The sequence below is a fragment of the Pristis pectinata genome, chromosome 18, assembly GCF_009764475.1.
Source record: "Pristis pectinata isolate sPriPec2 chromosome 18, sPriPec2.1.pri, whole genome shotgun sequence".
Classification (NCBI taxonomy): Eukaryota; Metazoa; Chordata; class Chondrichthyes; order Rhinopristiformes; family Pristidae; genus Pristis; species Pristis pectinata.
In genome coordinates, this window is record NC_067422.1 from 7327288 (window position 1) to 7347898 (window position 20611).

The window sequence follows — 20611 nt, forward strand, 5'->3', positions numbered from 1 at the left end:
TTCATAACAGCAGTGGCCTGTGACATTAGGCAGAAGCATGTGATGAACCAAAGGATATGGGGTTAGTGCAGGAAACAGGTTTATCACCAGACCAGCAAAGTTCTTTTTGAATGACAAAGCAGGCACAAGGGGCCAAATGATTTGATCCTGTTATTTTTTATGTTCTTGTGATCAAGAGGGATACTGTGGAAGGCAGAGATCAGACACCCACAACCTCTCCAACACTGCTGTCCACCTTGGTCCCCAGTTCTTACCCAATGCTGGGCCTAGAACCAGGGAACTGAATGGTTTTGGTCACCCTATCATAGGAAAGACATTGTCAAGCTGGAGAGGGTGCAGAAGAGATTTACGAGTATGCTGCCTGGAGTAGAGGGCCTGAGTTATAGGGAGAGGTTGGCCTCACTGGATCTTTATTCCTTGAAGCGTAGGAGAATGAGGTGTGACCCCATAGAAGTTTATAAAATCATGAAGCATATGGATAAGGTACACAGTCAGCCTTTTCCCCAGGGTTGGGAAGTCCATAACTAGAGGGCACAGATACAAGATAAGAGGGGAGAGATTTAAAAGAGACCTGAGAGGTAACTTCTTTACACAGAGGGTGGTGAGTACCTGGAATGAGCTGCCAGAGGAAGTGGCTGAGGCAGGTACAATTGCAACATTTAGGAGGCACTTGGATAGGTATATGGAGGGGAGGGGCTTGGAGGGTTATGGGCCGAATGTGGGCAACTGGGATTAGCAGGAAGGATGCTGTGGTCAGCATGGAGCAGTTGGGCCGAAGGACCAGTTTTCGTGCTATATTACTCTATGACTCTAACATTCGGCAATGGGCAATCACACTGGGGTATAGTACTGGTGGGCAGATGTTTCTTGCAAGCATTAACTGTAATTTCAAAGGGCTCTTTTTAAGAGCTGTACCGGAACACGGTGGTGTCAAATTATGAGTTACCATCCCTGCCATTACCTCACTCCCAGAATTTACTCGTTAGAGACAGATGTGTAAATGTGACTTTTAGGGACTCACAGTTAATGCAGATGATGCAAAATACCATGATTATGGAGGCTGTACACCACTGAACAGCAACATGCAGCTTCCTGACTTAGGATAGTAGGAAACAATTGCCAAAGGTAGGTGTATAAACAAAGATATTTAGCTTTAATCTAACTTTTCTGAATGGCATTCGTGATAACTTCTGAATTGAGGCATTCAAACCAAAGCCCTTTTCCATCATCAATAAATGGCTCAAGTGGGAGATGTTGAAAATCAAAATACTATAGACACTAGAAAACTAAATTAAGATTGAAAACTCTGGATATGTCCTGATAAAAGGCACTGACTTGAAACACTAACACTGCTTCTGATTTCACAAATGTTGCCTGACCTGTGTTTGTTCAGGATTCTGACTATGGGAGCTGTTGAGGTTGTTGGCAAGATGGACAGAGGGACTGTAGAGGGGGCAAGGCGAAGGGACGGGGCAGTGGGGCAAGGGAACAGGGGTTAGCAAGCGGTGGTGCAGCTATCATATTTTAAAAGATAGGGCAAGTACGTAGCTTACATTATGGGCTGGCCAACAATCCTGTTCACCTATTCTGTTATTAAGGTGTATAACTCTGTAAAATGAAGCACATTTTCTCATCAATATACACATGGTCTCATAATGCAATCAGTCCAGGTTTGACCTGATTAGAATTGGCATTCCAAGATCTGAGTGGCTGGTTAAATCAGATGTGTACAATACTGCAACCATTCACAAAACAGCTGGTTCTGTGACAGCCCAATTAATGTAACGGTTCAAATGTATAAAAAGTATTCAAGGAATTATGGATAGCTTGGGATAACCCTAAGGGAGTAACCTAAGGGAGGGCAGGCACGGTAGCATAGTGGTTAGCATAATGCTTTACAGCGCCAGCGACCCAGGTTCAAATCCGGCCACTGGCTGTAAGGAGTTTGTACATTCTCCCCGTGTCTGGGTGGGTTTCCTCCGGGTGCTCCGGTTTCCTCCCACATTCCAAAGACGTACAGGTTAGGAAGTTATGGTCATGCTATGTTGGCGCTGGAAGCGTGGCGACACTTGCAGGCTGCCCCCCCAAAATCACTACGCAAAAAGATGTATTTCACTGTGTTTCAATGTACATGTGACTAATAAAGATCTTATCTTATCTCATCCAGAAGTTCAGATGACACTATGAATGCAAACAACATTAAGTAGTAATCTCAGGAATAGAAATAAGTCTCAAAATTCCCCCAGGCTGTCTTTTTTAATGTACACCAAGTTCATAAGTAGGTTGAGTCATTTCTTTTTAATGACAGCAGCTAGCACGATAGATGCCAGCAGCTATTCTGTCCCTCATCCCTGGAGCACAAGAATGCACAGACCCAGAATTATTCACTGCAGATTCAAGGAGTGATATTCAGTCGTTATCTGTCTTGTTATTTTAATGAATATGTAATTAAATAGTGGCTTCTTAATATGCAGGGTAAGCCAACCACTAATCTTGTACGAAAGGTGTCTTTTTTAAAGGTTTCTTTAAATAATTTAACTGTGTATAACAATGCCTTAAAAATGATGATCAGCAAATGGGGGGACCGTGCAGTCACAAACTCACTAATGCTGCAATGGAATAAGTAACTGAATCAATTTCTAATGTGGTAAATGGTTAACATGCATTTTGCTTCTGCACTCTCTGGTACAGATCAAGATCAAAAAACTAGTATTTACATGTTCAAATGCCTAAAGAATACCTTTCTCTCCGAGACTGTTGTAATTTGTGAGTACAAGTTTAGTATTTATCATGATTGCTCATGTCTGTTTTGATCACTCATTCTGTCTTAAGTGTTTCCGTGTGTCAAGTGACCATCTACAAAGAAGGTTCAGACACCAAAACATGCGTATGAGATAAAACTAGCTTGTGATGTTAAACCTTTTTTCTAAAAAAAATACTGATTGCAGCTGGACAGAAAGGACAATCTGCTATATTTATAAATTACACCAACATCAGAGGCAGGAAGCAGAGAATTGATGTTGGCCTCTCATTAAATAACATTTCAAAGGAGGTTCTCCAGACTACCAGCATAGCTGTCAGGTAGAAAGAAGATCCCACTGTGTAATTTGTTTTCACTGCATGGCTTAAATGATTAAATGATTCATTTTTTTTCATACACTAATATAGTTTGAACAATTTGGTAAAGACCCTCTGATCCATCCAGCCTGGTCCTAACAATTTATATCACAATACACACACTCCCCATTTCATCCAAAACCATGTGATGCTTCTAGGGAATGATTACAAACTAGGTTTAAAGCCCCAAGCCATTTTGCCTTCAATGCATCCATGCTCTTTGCCACAATTATTTTCTTTGTTAGGGAATTCCACATTCTTTCTACTCTCTGGTTAAAGTTTCTCCTGGACTCCCTGTTAAATGTGTCCCTGAATGGCTGATACTTATGGCTTTAGCTCTTGTCTCAACTGTGTAGAAACCACTCTATATACCCAAAACACTTTCAATGATCATTAAAACCTCTATCAAGTCACCTCACTGTTTCCTCTTCTTGAGAAAAGAGCCTCAACGTGTTTGCTATCTCCGAAAAAAAATAACCTCTCAGTTCAGGTTAACATGTTGGTATTTTTGTTATATTAATTTTTCCCAATTGGCCTTATTCTTTTTATTCAGGAGAGCAAGACTGCTCAGATATTCAAGGTCCAGCCAAGGTTCAATAACATTTTCACATAACTGCAAAAGAAAAGGACTATGAAAAGCTGAAAACAAAACATGCTATAAATATTCAGCAGATAAAGCAGCATCCATGGAGAGAGAAACAGTTAACATTTCTGAAGAAATTCACCTGAATTGTTATTGACTTAAAACCTTAAATCGGTTTCTCTCTCTGTAGATATTCCCTGAACTGCTGAGTATTACCAGCATTCTGTTTTTATTTGATATAATCCCCTGATTTTCAATTCCTTCCCTCTGGAATTAATTCCCACTGTTTGATGTTTTTTTAAAAAAATAACATGGCCTTATTAACCTGCATTATTGCTTTTAGTGATTTGTGCATCTGGCCTCCCAGATCCCTGTGCTTCAACTCCATTTGAACAAATGTTACAAAGGAATACATTGCTTTCTCCTTCCCATTATTAATGTGCACCCTCTTATACTTACATATATTAACTTATTTGCTAATTGTACACTGAATTTGAAAGTTTATGATTGTCTATGTTGTGTCACAGTACAAACTTTAAAACTATATTTCTAATTCTAGAGACCAAAAGATGTAGAATCATATTCTCAGTGCAGACCCTCATCGCTTCACAACTTTTGCACCCTGAGTAACTAATGTTGACCGGCTACATTCTGTTCTGCCAGCTTGCTATCTATTCTGCTCCTTCTCCCACATCTTCTGATTGTAATCATGAGTCTATCATTCAGTACCTTATCAAAACACTTTGGGAATTCCCGAGGGTCATCAAATACTCCACATAAATCCTAGTATGTTTTTAAAAAGGATACAACATAATTACTGTAACTATTTGTAAATTAAAAGGCAAAATCTGTTGAGGAATCTTTGTGCTTGTTGCATACAACTTTTGAACAGCTCACTGTAAACCTGTGTGCTTTATAGTTATCGAAACGAAATAAAATGCCCCTAATATATAAAATACAATGAGGTCTTCTGTGACTCTTACAACTGAAAGGATGCAAGGTATCTGAAACTCTACCCACATCATGGTGGCTGACATCATGATTCTATTCATGTGGGCAGCCTTAAACAGTAAATGGGTGGAGGCAGATTCTTAAATTCTAATACATGACAGACGATACAGGGTGGATCTAAAAGTCCATGGTAATTAATACACACCTTTGGAATATGTAGAACCTATACTTTGTTGTAAACACTACACCATTATTATCTGGGCCATCTGTAAAAAAAAATCTTCAAAATAAATCCCAATGCTGCTTTTATGGAATGGTGAGCCATTCTTTAAAGTTCCAAACCACTCAAAAATGTAACCCTTGAATGACGTATCTCCTTTACCTCATTTTTGTTTATAACATCAATGGATAATTAAACCTTCATGCCAAGAAGAAAAGGAGTACTCTCAGATAAAAAACTGCATTTGTTTGCCAGCCAATGTTAAAGTTCTTGTAGGCTGATATTTGTACGTAGCCTAAAGAGCTGAACTGTTGAACATGAGGAACACTTGTGCTGATGCAGTTTTATTTTATATAAGTCACAGCAACTTAAATATATCAATGGAGTGTGAAGTGATATATTCACTTGGCTGCTTGGAAAGAGAAAATAAAATAGGCCCTGTAAGACATGCTGATTAAAATATTCAGTGTGGTGGGAAGAGTTTTATGTTCGGTTAAATACACCGCTTTAAAATTGTCCTACTAAAGATTTCAGAGTACATAACATCATTATTTCTGCAACCAAGATGGCTCCCTTCCCCCAACAACCACTTATTACATTATGAGTTTAATAATATAATAAAGCTTGTCGCAAAGTGGAATATTGTTGTGTATATTTGTCAGTAACCCACCCAAAAGGAAAAAGTCAGGAAACAGCCAAGATGAGTAGTCTACCTAACCCAACTTGGGTATCAAACATGCAGTGAAACCACTCTTTGTCATTGCATTATTTAGGCAGCTTTATGTGTCACAAATATATAAAGACACAATGTACTGTCAGTAGATTATTTTGACAGTTCACATTGTAAACTCGTACTATTCAATGTTTCAGATATATTCTGAAATACCCATTTTACCCTGAAGCTGCTGGAAAGTTCAGCAACATGATGGTTTATTACAGGGGATAACTTTGTTGACAAGTGTGGCTTGCCTGATGTTTCAAAGGCACTCAAGTATCCTTCCGATTGTGCTAATGCATGAAATATTACATATAATTATAGAAACCCGTAATTACAGATCACTGCAAAAGATAGTTAGTCCTTAAATACATCTTAGAAAGTTGAAGTTGATCCTCCAATTGGCTGTTAGAAATGAAAAGTAATTTTATGCCAAACCTTATCCAATTTTGCCAGACTTTCTGCAAACAAATTTCAAAACACAGGATCCCATATTTATTGATGCCAGAAAGAGACTCATTTGCTTGTCAAAGACGTACCAATTATTCCCAAAATTGACTTAAAGTATTCCAAGTCCTCAAGCGCTTCACTGGATATAAAAGTTTCCGATTGTTGAAGACTTCAAGTGTTGAACAATAACACAATGGTACTTGGAACAAGTACATTTTGCACCCATATGGTCTAAGTTAGATGGGTTCTTTTTCGACAAAGCTAAACAGAAACTTTCTGCTAACTCTGTGCGATTGTCCTGGATATTTCACCAGGGTATTTGGCAAAATTTCCAACAGTAGGTAATTTACGCAAAAACTCAACTAAAGTCATGTCCTCCAAAAACAGATGTTTCATTTTACGCTCACTCTTTCAAATAAGGGACTGCAACAGATTCATCCATTTTTCTGCTACCTCGGTGCTATGTCGCTCCAAGGGAATTAATTATAAAATGTAATAAGTACCAATCTATTACTGTCCCACCTATTCAATTTGCTTCTCTTACTTTGTCAAAATTAGCAGAGGACAGCTGTAGAATGGTTGGGGAACCTCCGAACTAACTGAATGTGTACCAGCGCATATAACCAAGTGCATGAAACCTACCCTGGGGATTTAAAAACAATAGTCTGCCCAAAATGACATCTTTAATCAATCTGACGAAAACATGATAATTAACTGCATTTATGTCTGTCTTTTTGCCATTCTCTTTCAAAGATGGTGACAAATACAGCATACAATTTCATGAATCTCAGTACTGATTATATGTGAGCAAACCTTGAGGACCAATATGACAAAACTACATGACAAGAAGCATGACATAATCTGGTGCTCCCAGTGTGATTAATTATAACCACTTCAGTTAGGGCAGTTAACTCAGGCCAGACTGGGAACTGAATCCAGTACCTACAAAATGCAGTAAATGAAGTAATACACCAGGTGGTATGATTACACACCAAGAAACACTGAAAAACAATTTGTAATGTGTTGCCAATACACCAAAATATATTGCAGTTGAATGGCATCATTATTGGAAACAGTTAATACAGGCTTATTTCAACTGAGCAATTTGCGCAGGAACAAATGTATTCATTATAATTATTACTACCTTTTGACTTTTTACTTGTATGGACACTTGTGTCACACAATTGTGTAGCTGCTGGTAGCCTTGAAAGGCTTCTATGCTCATCACAAGTAGATGCCAATAATTACAAAAACAACTATGCACATAGCCTTACTAATCAAACTCGTCTGAGTTATATACTTCAAAGCCAGTACAGGGCAATGACCAAACAAAAGATCAGATGTGTTGTGAGGATGAAAAACAAGACATGATTGAAAATTAGTGAAAACCTGGAATACAGCAACCCTTCAGACATCTAGTCTGAGAGTTGAAGAACAGAATAGTAATATTAAAGAACAGTTGGCATCCACAGATATTATACCCACCCTTCTATATCTTGAGCTAATTAAGACATTCTGAATCATCTTCCAAATTGAAAACACAAGTATTTAGGGTTTAACCACTTTCATTACAAATCTCTAATTAGATTTCTGTTATTAATTATGCATAATCTTTTATACAATACAACCATTAAAAAGGAACTTAAGTTTCTTTGAAGCAATGTCAACACAATAAGATTGTTCATCATTATTAAGTCCTCCAGCTGTTTTCCAGAAAATTAATAAAAAAAGCTTCCAAACACATCATTCATGTTTCAATTTTCTGCTAAAATCAAAGTATTGAATATCAACATACATGGTTTTTGTAATAAGATGGAAAATTAAATGTTTTATGGATTTAAATGGCAGTGGGCAGTGAAACTGTTCTCTCAAACAAGCTTAGTTCATCATAACGTTTAATACATAGCAGTTAAATATTGTCCCTTAAATATTCTTCTACCACTACACCTCCATTCCAAGATAAAAAGGTGACCTCCAATGCTATTCACAGTCCACAAGCTTCAAGCACAAGATCTTCCCCCAAAGTTATGTATCAAAATTGCTTTTGATCATAGTTCATTAGCATAACACAAAGTGAGAAAAAGTGAAAAAGCATTTTAATATGCGATAAAACATATGAAAATTACTTTATGAAAACTTTCACAGTTGACTTTCATTCAATTCAATGTTAAAAGCTACAGGTAATGAACAGGTGTAACGTGTCAATGGACTTACCTGGAACAATGTGGCTGTTGGGTCACTGAGAAGTACTTTAGGTGGTGTATTAACTGGAAAAAATAGAAATCTTTGAGAATAAAGCAAAACCTCAATAAATTGACTGGATTAATTAATACTGTCATATGGATTTTGTTCTCAAGGCATCCAATAACCTTTCACCACTATCAATTCCAAACCTATTCGCAAATAAATTTGTTACAATTCTAAAATTGTTAGTAAATTTAAGAGGAGCTTTTTACTTCAGAGCAACCGAAAAAGTGAGTTGTAACACATGGATTACTCTCTAAAGACATTGTAGATGTTGTCATTTATTTTATTCTTGCATGTGACATGAACTTCATTGGCGAGCCCCACATTTATTAGCTACCCCTATTGCTTTCAAGCTGTGATGAGGTACTTCTATGGCCATTAGGAATGGAGTTTCAGAAATGTGACCCTATTATGATGAAGGGACACCTATGTATGGTGGGTTGGTGCTCATGTTGGAGGGAAACTAATGGGTGTGATATTCCCAGGCATCTATTCCCCTTGTCCTATATGGCAGGATTCTAAAGTTTGCAAGGAGCCATCAAAGAACCTTTTTAGAGATACCGCAGTGCACCTGGTAAACATTACAGCAGCATACTTTGGTAGATGGTACACACTGCGGCTAGTGTTGGTAGAGGGAGTGAACATTTAAGGTGGTAGATGGGGTGTTAAGCAAGCAAGCTCTTTTGTCCTCATAGTGCTGAACCTTTTAAGTGCTGAACCTTTTAAGTGCTGTTGGAGCTACACTCATCCAGGCTAGTGAACAGTACTCAATGCAATTATGAATCTGTAATAATGAAGGACTGTCAGAGTATTCTTTACAAACATTGTTAAACACCTAGCATCTTTTTGGTAGATCAGCTGGCAGCATGTCACCCATATGAAAGCAACTCCACTGTGATTTTTGGTATTATGATCTGAAAAATCTTCTACACTGTGATAATTCAATACTTGTTTTCCCCAAGGAGTTGAATTCAGAACCACAGCTGAATAAATTACTCATGTCAAATAATTAGCAATCATTTATTTTCTACTGCAAATACTCAAGACGGCCTCATTTCAAAATAATCAATGAGAAAGTCTTTACATGTTGCACTTTTTTTTAATGATAGCTTCGCTTGGTCTGTTCAGTGCTTTTAGTGGTGAAGGTATTTATTGTTGCTAAATCAGCGGGACACAACACAGGCCGCAAATGTTCTGCACTCACCATCACTGCAGCTCTGCTTCTATCCTGTATGGCTGCTTGCCAGGCTAGCTGGCCCTGTTGTAGCCTTGCCAGCAATCCCCAGGGCAGCCCTGATGCTTCGAAAGGAGAAGCCCATAACATCAATGTGAGAGGCACATACATTTCAGAGGCTGTGGCTGAAGCAAATGTAGAACTTGACTACCGCTACAGTCTGTTCTTTCCCTGGGATGCACTTGATGCCATATGCAGGGACCTTCCTGATGCTGGGCCACAGGATTTGGGACGAGATACTCGAGGAGCAGAGACCTATAGACATGTCAATCCACAACTGATTTTCTGGAGTGAAGTCTAGGTCCAAGTTGTTATCCAGCTTTAAATTCAGGTGCACTGCACTGGTACACACGGGATTGCCACTATAAAACAGGGACAATACTGGCTCTGTAAAACACTCAAGCATCGTACTGGCGTGTGCAGGTCTGGAAAAGGTAGAGGCAGGGAGGGGTGCAAGGGAGCAGCAAAACTATGGCATGTGTGTCTTCAAACATGACTGAAAATATCAGTATTTGGTCACGTATCAGTCAAACAAAATGCTTTTCTGGTGAGTGGTTCTTGGAAGAGGCTTGGATTATAAATTTGGCCTGCCTACAAGAAAGTTGTGCACCATTAGGTTAGGTCACCACATTTGATCTCTTTCAGCTTTAGACTACAAGTAGAAAAACATGCAACTGGCTCATTGTAGAAAAGAAACCGTTAATCCTTGGTGTTCTTCCTATGACCTGTTTTTAAACCACATTAACACTGTGAGTAACCAAAATGAGGTTAGTCTTGAAACCCACTCAATTCTAACTGGTGAAACATTCTGACCAAATAAATGGAAACGATTATGAAAGTCAGCTTCAGCACAGTGTACAGAGCCAAGATGGGGTGACATTCAGAAAATTTAAGCTACTGCTTTAAAATGGTATATAGCTTAACTTTATGCAAATTACCTATGGATAGAAGACAAATAACTGTAGAACAAATTGGAATAAGATTTTGTTAGTAAATAAATAATATCCTTCTATAACCCTTCTTAACTCTCAACACAACAGCTTAACTTGATAACAAAATAAGATATTTCTATTTAAATGGGGCACTTTATGCACTTTAAAAGGGATACTGCAGTCTCATTTTTACTGTAAAATAATTTTAAGAGCAAGACTTTAGTTTTATTCTACAAACATTTCCTCCAGTCCAATCAGTGATCTCTACTTGAGAAAGATTTATTTCTGTGTCATCCTTTAAGATCCACCACCAAAAATCTCATACTTTGATATGATTTGGAAGAATTTTCTTTGGAGAATAAGTTAATCAGTTTGGTTGCAATCAAGAAACTGAAATCTATGACGATTGTCCATCCTCCTAAATAAAATTGTCCTAGGTTTTAAACTGTGCAAAGACCACATCTATTCAGCTGTGATCATTTTACTTACATAAATAAAATGAAACGTCTGGGTCTTTCAGATGCATCTTGACAAATTCTATCAGTTTCCCAACTGTTGGAGAAAAAATTCAGTGGTTTTACCAAGGATGGTCTCAGGAGAAGCTTGATTTTACAGTTAACACTAATAACATTATCAATGAGTCTCTGAGAATGACTTCCATAGAACTGCAGAAATATACAGCATGGAACAAGTTCACAGCTGGCTCACCTGCTTTGGCCCTTTGACAAGCAGTGAAGCTCAGTCCCACAGTTCCACTTCTTGACTACACAGCTAGATTCTTCATCCCCCAATTTCCATTGAACACCCTTTTTTCATGGGGTTTGCTTTCACCTTTTTTTTAGGGAGAGCATTCCAAAAACTAACAACTCTAAAAGATTTCCTGATCTCTCTCCTACATTTTTAACCAATAGTTTTACAACTAGGCCACTCAACTGTGGGAATTTCGCTGTCTCTATCAAAGCTTCTCAATTTGAAAAACCTGTTTGGAGACTTCTTAACATTTTCTGTTCCAAGAAGAAAAGTCCTAACTTATCCAAACTCTTCTCATTACTAAAATCCCTCAGAACTCTGGGAAATCCTCCCTATACCTCTTCTAAGGCCTTTTATATTTTGCCTTAAATGTGGTACCCAGAATAATTCACAATACTCTAGTTAAAGCTCAATCAATGATTTACAAGTTTCTGGCATAATCTCTATTTTAATATTCTGTTCTTTGGTGGACTTGAGAAAAGCCTAACTAGAATTTACTATAATAGTACAACCATCAGTTACTTTGGTGTGAGCATGAAAATCAGTCTATTATTTTAAAAATTTAAACTGAAACTATAACATAATTAAGAATTATGATTACACAAACAGAGGCTGTGCTCAAGCCTCAAATGAGACTGGAGACAAGGACTTTTTGTTCTCTCTCAGAATAACAGCCATGTGGGAATAAGTTACATACAGACCGACTACAATTGCACCTTGACATTCCTTATCAAGCTGCAGGCAAGACCAGCAGAAAACAAAATTACCATCCACTTCTTGTGGCTGCCAATTACCTGGAATATCAGCTTGTGTGTAAATATTTAAACGTAAAATTAACTGTATGGCCAGCTGTCATACTGGGTCAGTTCATCAACCTTACACTTTAAATACAGCACCATCTGTTGTCTTGGTTGGGTGCAAAGGTTTCAATGTGAGAGGAGGTTATTCAGCTGCTGATGACCTGTGTTAAGTCTGAACTTCACGAGCAAGCTCATTCAGAAAATATGGGGATAATTGACATGGAGACTGATCAAGTTACATTGCTGTAATAGGAGATTTTCTTTGCAGGTTTAGGCAAATTATTATTGCAATGTAAAGCAAATTTTCAACCAGGTCATTTGTTCCTGGAATCCTCATAACTGAAAAAAAATGCCCATTCTCCAGCACTCACCTCAATGAACAAAATTTTCCAATTAATAATCTTGGTATTAATGTTGTGGGAAGTTTGGATTGATTATCTTCAAAAACCTCCTCCTCTAACTGAAGCATTAACCTACTGCAGAGTGCGCCATCTGCTTACGGCAAAAATCAATCAAAGTATGACATAAGTTTAAGTACAAGTATTCTGAGGCATGAGATGAGTAAACATCAGCATAACTCAGTGACAGCTTTATAGGCTGCGTTGGAAAGTTGGGGTTCAAGCTGCACTCTGACCATAGGCACATAGTTTACACTGATACTCTGAAGCATTCTGCAAACCAGTCACCTATTTCATGAGACATAAAATTAAGACACGGTCAGGTGGCCATCAGAAATCTGCTCAAAAATTTAGTCAGAGTTTCGAAGTAGCAAAGTGATACCATTGTGCCAGCAACAAAAGGATTCAGGCCTTTGATGGCTGGGCATAAGCAGCAGCAGCAGTACATTGGGAGAGGCATTGCCTTTTGGTTCCAACAGACAGCTGAGGGACTGGGACATCACAGGCAGATGTGGCCCAATGCAAAGAGTGCCCTACTGGTTTCCTGGCCAATGTGTATCCTTCAACCTACTCCACCATACAGGTCATCTGTCTACTTATCCAACTACTGTTAGTTGGATTTTGTTGTGTGCAGAATGATTAGCACATTCCTTTCATTATAAATGAGTGCACATCCAAACACTGGCTATGGGGTGCTTTAGAGCATCTCCAGGTGTAAAAGTACAATGCAAGTCTATGCTCCATTGAAATTATTTTCCCTTCATGATGCATGTTATTCCTTGGAGTGTAGAAGAACGAGGGGAGATTTGATAGAGGTTTGCAAAATTATGAGGGGTATAGACAGAGTTAATACGAGTAGGCTCTTTCCACCTAGATTAGGAGAGATAAGTACAAGAGCACATGGCTTTAGGGTGAAAGGGGAAAGGTTTAGGGGGAACGTGAGTTGGAACTTCTTCACTCAGAGGGTGATGGGAGTGTGGAACGAGCTGCCATCTGACATGGTAAATGCGGGCTCACTCTTAAGTTTTAAGAATAAATTGGATGGATACATGGATGGGAGAGGTCTGGAGGGTTATGGACTGGGTGCAGGTTAATGGGACTAGCGGAATAAAGTTTCGGCACAGACTAGAAGGGCCGAATGGCCTGTTTTCTGTGCTGTAGTGCTCTATGGTTCAATGTTAACATCAATAAATTCTATTTTAAAACAATGTTTGAAAAATGAATTTAAGCACAGTTGCTTCAAGATATCTATGTTTCAACAACATATAATGCTGTATTTTTCTCACTATTTTTCCAACAAATTGGTGGTATATAATGATCCAATTCAGCATTAAAAATGCAACTGGAGAAGAGAAACATCTAAGGAATTTTTAACAACCATTACTGGAAGTCTCTAATAAAATCCATCCAATACAACAAGAGAGGGATAAACTTCAAAGGCAAGTGGAAGTTCACCAAATGTCTGACCCTTTATTTAACCATTTAAATGCTAAACAACTTCCATAGTTTACACATTTTTTTCACATTATATGATGACATGTAAACTTATGTTGGCAACTCTGCAACAAAAAGCTTAATTCATAATATATATTTTTGGAAAAACATCAAAAATTAAATTTAAGTATATCCTGTGTCCAAAGGGTTAAGAGGTTCTTTGCCATCACTGCTACAATGCCTGGCTGTTCATTGACAAAAGCACCGTTTTGGTACAGTATTTACTCTTCTTTAAAGGGAGAAATTCCTGTCATTCTTCCTTAAACACAACTGCAGGCATCAGCACACAGAAAAGCTGTTCTTGTAGCAACTTCAGAGAGCTCAACAAGTACATACAAGTTGTATAAATGAAATATTTCATTCAAATTTCCATATCAAAACAAAACCTAATTAGACATTGTTGACAAAAAAAAATTCCTGCCCAACATGAAAACGATGCTGTCGGTGTTTAGCTCATTTTATGGCAGGCAGGAATCACAATTGGACTAAAGTCTCTTCTGAACATGCAAAGTTGCAATTTGGATAGTATCCAAGTGATTTAAACTGCACTTTTAAAATAAGAAAATACTTCCACAAAAATGTAGCCTTGGTTAAAAATATGTATATTGCTCAGTGAAGTCTGTTTGTCATACTTAGTCCATTTAAACAGCTCAGCTCTGATCTGAAAACAATTTTGTCAACTCACCTCTCTGACTCTCATTCCTTCACTGTTCAACAAAAATTAAATTTCTCCCAAAAATCCAACTGAACACATGAAAGAGCCTTCAGTGCAATCTTGATAACATTTACAGCAAAAAGGCCATTTGGCCCAAGAAGTCCATATCTTGCATTAGCTACCCACCCTAACTCATCCAACATTAACTGACCTTTCATGTTCTTATCTAGCTTCTTTAACTACAGCTATTTGTTTTAACTAAACCCTGTGGTAGCAAGATCCACATTCTATCTTATGGAAGTGCACAAGAGAGTTATGGAACGGAAGATGTAAATGTTGTAAATTACTTTACAATGAAGAGCAAGAATGAGGCAAGCGATCATAACTGAAGACTGTGAAAGCTATATTTAAAAATATCAGATTGGGAAGTTCTTTTACACACAGTAATTGGAATGGACACAGAGTCAGAGGCAAAAATTCTGTAATCATCCAGAGGCTGAATTGGTGAGCTGGAGGACCATAGTATCTTTAGGGAGAGATCAATTAATCTAAGTTGTAATTATTTTGTGATTCCCTCTTTTGATTATATTTGAAAGACTTTGTGAAAGTGCCCCCAAACTATATTTAAACAAATGCCTTTTTAAGACTGAAGATAATGGAGGAAATTGAAAAGGAGAGAAATTTTTAAAAAAGGACCTGATAAAATTATACAAACTCGATTCCAGGATGGATATATCCACGTAAAAATAAAAGATGGATTTGCAGCTTTTAGCTTAACATCTCCACAAGATCCCTTCAGTTTGATATATGCATCCAAATGATTTCAAAGAGCCCCAAGATTCAGGTTATGACCCTTTAAGGAATCTATAAATTCACAGATGTGAAAATAATATTACTTAGGTATACAGGTGGCATTTGTCCATCATGGAGACATTCTGTGGATGAATAGTTCAAATGTTGCCAATTCCTTGCATTTATGATAAAGCCATGCTTCAAATCACATATTTTAAATGATCAATGTTACTTTTAAAACTTCTTGTTATAGCCATATTTTTAAAGTTGGCAGAACAGAGCAGTTTTAGAAATGCTGTTTTTTTTTACCAGTTTCAAGAGACAAAGCACAAGAGGATAAGCACAGATGAACAGCATTTTCAGTCTTTGGACTGAGTTAAGGATTCGTATCAGAGTGATGACATCTCTATGAATGGCTGAGGTTTTATATTTGTAACACAGATATAAGTATGGTTTTCAAATCAGCAAAAACTGGTTGGCACAAAGCAAAGAAAAGCAGCCTTAGCGTTGTTTACAGATTAGTAATACAAAGCAATATACTGCAGGTTTAGAAGTCCGACATAGAAGCACAAAGTACTCGCCAGATCAGGTAGGAGCTGTGGAGAGAGAAATATTGTTGATGAATTCTGGCAAAAGATCATGGACCTGATGAATTAACACTGTTTTTCTCTCCACGGATCTTACTTAACCTGCTGAGTACTTCCACCACTCTCGCTTATACTTTAAAAGAAAGCAGCTTGGGTTCACTGCATCACTACTTCATTAAAAAGTACTAAGGATTTTGGATATTCCTCCACCTTAATGTGAGAAGCTTTAATCAAGATAATGTTTCAATTTTATTTGCTATCTTACTTGCATTTGGGGTGGGTCAGTTCACCTTGCCTGAATGTCGACAAAGGCCCAATTCAGGATTTTCCCCCAAGTTGCAAGTGGCTAAAAGAGCAACGTTGAGCAATGGGGCAATCTGGTTCTAACTGTTCAGGTGATCCTGAGCCAAAGATCTTCGTGAAAGTCCTGAGTGTCAGGGGCTTGGGCCCATTACTTGAAGTGCAGAATCAGGGGTACGACAGCAAAATGCTTAAGAGAATTGGACAAGCAAACAGAGTTCTAGACACTGTTCCAGAAACAGGAGATTGAATTCCCTTGTGACAGATGGGGAAATTAAAATTCAAACAGTTAATGAAGTCTGGAATTTAAGTAAAAACTGGCCTCAGTAACAGTTGCATGGTTCTTGGAGAGACCCTGGAAAATGTAGACCACTTCCCACATCTTGGGAAACAACTCTCAGTGAAGGCAGACATGAGTGATGAAATTCACTGTCATCTTTAATGTGCCAGCAGAGACTTTCAACAATTGAGGAAAATGGTATTTGACGATTAAGTTCTCAGAGCAGGCACAAAGCTCATGGTCTGCTGGGCAGCAGTGTTCCATGTCCTCCTTTATGCTTCTGAGACATACAAGTGGCATCTCAACTCACTTGAAGATGCCACCAATGTTGTCTCTGCAAAACTTTCCAAATTCAATGGAAGAATAAGTGAACCAACATTACAGAGTCATAGAGTACTACAGCACAGAAACAGGCCCTTCGGCCCATCTAATCCATGTTGCCTGATCTTCGGCCCATCTAATCCATGTTGCCTGATCTGCTGCCTAGTCCCATCTACCTGCACCCAGACCATATCCCTTCAAACCCCTCCCATCCATGTACCTATCCAAACTTCTTTTAAATGTTACAATTGAACCCACATCTACCACTTCCGCTGGCAGCTTGTTCCACATTCGCACCACCCTCTGAGTGAAGAAGTTTCCCCTCAGATTCCCCTTAAATATTTCACCTTTTGCCCTAAACTTATGTTCTCTAGTTCCAGTCTCTCCCAACCTTGGGGGGGAAAAGCCTGCATATATTCACCCTATCTATACCCCTCATAATTTTGTATACCTCTATAAGATCTCCCCTCATTCTCCTGCGTTCCAGTGTCCTGACAATCAGTGTCCTCTTACAGGCCAACATCCCCAGCATTGAGGCCTTAGTTACAGTTAGTTACGCTAGACAAACCACATTGTTTTTCATGCCAGACATCAGAATCCTGAAACAAATACTCTATTCCAAGTTGTCATGGGAAGAGATTACCAGGCAGATAAAGGTAAAGACTGAGGAAATGCAATGTGCAATGGTGTGGCTAGTAGAATTGTTTTTTTTAAATTTTATTTGCAGCGTGGTAACAGGCCCTTCCGGCCCAATGAGTCCATGCTGCCCATTTTAAACCCAAATTAACCTACCCGTACGTCTTTGCAACGTGGGAGGAAACCAGAGCGCCCGGAGGAAACCCACGCAGACACGGGAGAACGTACAAACTCCTTACAGACAGTGACGGGAAATGAACCCCGATCGCTGGCGCTGTAATCCAAACCTCAGGTGGCTCTCTGCATGGAGTTTGCAGGTTCTCTCTGGGTGCTCCGGTTTCATCCCATATCCCAAAGATGTACAGGTTTATAGGAGAATTGTTCACTGTACTTAGTTCAGAGGCAAATGGGGATGGACAATTAACACTGTCAGCGATGTCCATATCCTATGAATGAATAAACAAACAAACAGAACTCTGGATATGAAGTGAGGAACCAGATTTGATGTGGATCTGAAGCTGAAAGGCCAAGGAATGAAGTGTCTTGAATGTGGCACAAATTTTTCCATTCATGGACCTAGCACATGTCTGTGCCTTGTGATGTGAAACAGAAGATGGCAGATTAAACTTCCTTTTCCACATGCAGAATTGACCAAAATGGGTATGCATCTTAACCAAACTAGAACAAAGCATAATAAATAATTCACCTGTTTCGAGAGGTCTGAAGAAACCTTGTAAGACGTGTCTGTCAGGGAACTGCACTCTCAGAACAACCTATTAATTCAAAGATTAAAAAAATGAAATCAAAGTAAAAATGATTTATTAAGCCACATGAAAGAAAAAATATTTGAGCAATACTGTGGCATATTTCTGTAAGCTTTTGATCCAAATCACTATCTTTATATTTTCAAGTATTTGAGGTACTCCCCTGAAATCCTTTATATGTGAATGAGCGAATGCAATTCAGATTTGTCATTTTATTCAAAGCAATGATCAAAGTGTGGTCCTGCTTTCAATCGGGGAAGAACCCCAACCTGATTGAGAGCAGTGTTCTGAACTAGGCTGACAAAGGAAACATTTCAAAGTTGTACACCACTTCATGTCAAACAGACAGGACAAAGACAATGCAACTCCTGCTTACTTTTCTAACCCTATATGATGGCCAATGTGTGCCTTCAAAGTCACACAGACTAGAACAGAGTAGTGAGGGAAAATATTAAGGAAATATATGTTGTAAGACAGTGATCCTTAAAAAAATAAGGAAATTACAAAGAGGAACACATATACTGTAGGTATTTTTTGTGTATTTAGTGATTGAGAAACAGCAAAGAGTGTAAGAAAATACTGTTGTAATAAGTTTGCTTAAACATGCACTTTGCAGAAAGATAACCTTCTCCCTTTCTCCATACATTAACGATTCACGATTTGACGTCTTTTATCCACACACAAACGTGGGTGACTCCTGGTGTAACGATACTCTAATATTGCCAATCTTTAAACTTTTAACAAAAATCAATTTTGGTTTGCATGCAATGTTTGAAACATCATCTACACTCATGACCATTTGCAACTTTACATAAATTCTTTTCCTGAAATTATTTAATTTTATCAAATTATTTAACTACTGTCATTTTTTTTTGTTAAGGATTAAACATGTTTTCCAAATATGATTAGTCGCAGTGGCTTATCCACAACCTTCAGCAGAAAACTTCAAAGTAATTTAGCAAAGGATCTGGAGTATCAATGGAACATTACAACCGATACCATTTCAATCTGGCCTAAAGCATTCCACAGTGAACATTCCCCATAATATCAAACAGACTGGATCGTGTATGGCCATGCTTAAACATAGAACCAACAACTCCATTTTTAACCAGATGTTTGGTTTAGTGCATTTTAAACTTCATTATATAATTACCTTTGACAGAATATACTCCATTCATCTATTTGGTAACAGGATAAAATTGTCATTATTACCATTTAAATACTTATATTGAACTTGGATAAGTCCATGTTATTTGTTTCTTCCAGGATCTTAAATACTGATAAAGCAAAGTGGCTGAGAGAAACGAAAGCTTTTGTTAAGGGCAAAACTAATGAGATAGTCCAAAAAAGATGGGATTACTTAAAAGTTGAAGGGGTCATACTGTACTTGAAAGAAATAGCAAAGGCACTTCATAAATATTTTCTTCAACTTCGACAGAGAAGAAAATCTAACTGTAAGACAAGATAAAGTGAGGTAGAATGGGCATTGCTGCAAATATTTCCTTATGTATTCTGCATCTGGTTATGTAATCTGGACTAAAAGGTGTCAAGAAGTATATATTGCAACATACTTGGTAAGGTTTCCTAATAGAATAACATGGGACGAGGAGGAAGTGCAGTTTCACAAAACTGTCCATTGGTTGAAAAGCTCTTTAGATTGTGCTAGGGAGGTTATTGTGCCGCAATTAAATGCAAAATATTCTCCTTTGGGATCTGCCATCAGGAATTCAAGTTACTAGCATGAAAACAAGTATTCCACTGGGAGAGAAAGGAATGAAATTTTATTTCTACTGGTAAATAGCAACTGCAAGGAGTGTAGATTACCACTAGAAGAATGAAAGAATGGCTGTAATATGATTTTACACTGAAAGGTAATTAGAATATGGATTGCTTCATTCTAATGATATTCTACAAAGTTTTTCATTCATTTATGGGGTGTGGCTGCAGCTGACAAAATCAACATTAACTCCCTTTTAAAAACTGACTCTCAATTAATGGTAGTTATTTACTGATATGAGATACTACTATCCTTCAGGAAACAGGACATTCACCAACCTTAGGATAGTGTTCCATCTTTTCCTTCATTTGAGATTCTCTCATAGATTTTGTCATCAATGGAGTCTCTTCATATAACTGCCTAAGCAAGTGGAAACAATGAAAGTCTTATTAAAAAGTACCACATTTTTACTTATCACTCTCTAATGTCCCTTGCTAGGTTCGGGTGGCATAAAAAGGTGATTTAAACAGGCCAGTCTGGTTCCATCTATGTATCTTTTATAAATAAGCAGTTGGAGAAACAAAAGGAATTTCTGTTTTTGAGATACAGCTATGCACACAGCAGAAAATTAATTCAAAATAGTAACGTCAACTTGAATGTATTCATAT

At 38.0% G+C, this 20611-nt stretch overlaps 1 protein-coding gene across 2 annotated transcripts in view; it reads right to left on the minus strand.

The window, feature by feature from the left end:
• Positions 1-20611, minus strand: part of aspscr1 (ASPSCR1 tether for SLC2A4, UBX domain containing) — a 193471-nt gene that overhangs the window by 48140 nt on the left and 124720 nt on the right. The window contains exons 10-13 of one of the 2 annotated variants that reach the window (XM_052033268.1): positions 20282-20363; positions 18169-18235; positions 10939-11001; positions 8251-8303 (exon numbers count right to left, since the gene is read on the minus strand). In XM_052033268.1, coding sequence (XP_051889228.1) covers positions 8251-8303; positions 10939-11001; positions 18169-18235; positions 20282-20363 — 265 coding nt within the window. The remainder of the gene's footprint in view (positions 1-8250; positions 8304-10938; positions 11002-18168; positions 18236-20281; positions 20364-20611) is intronic. The other variant, XM_052033269.1, reaches the window with a different exon arrangement.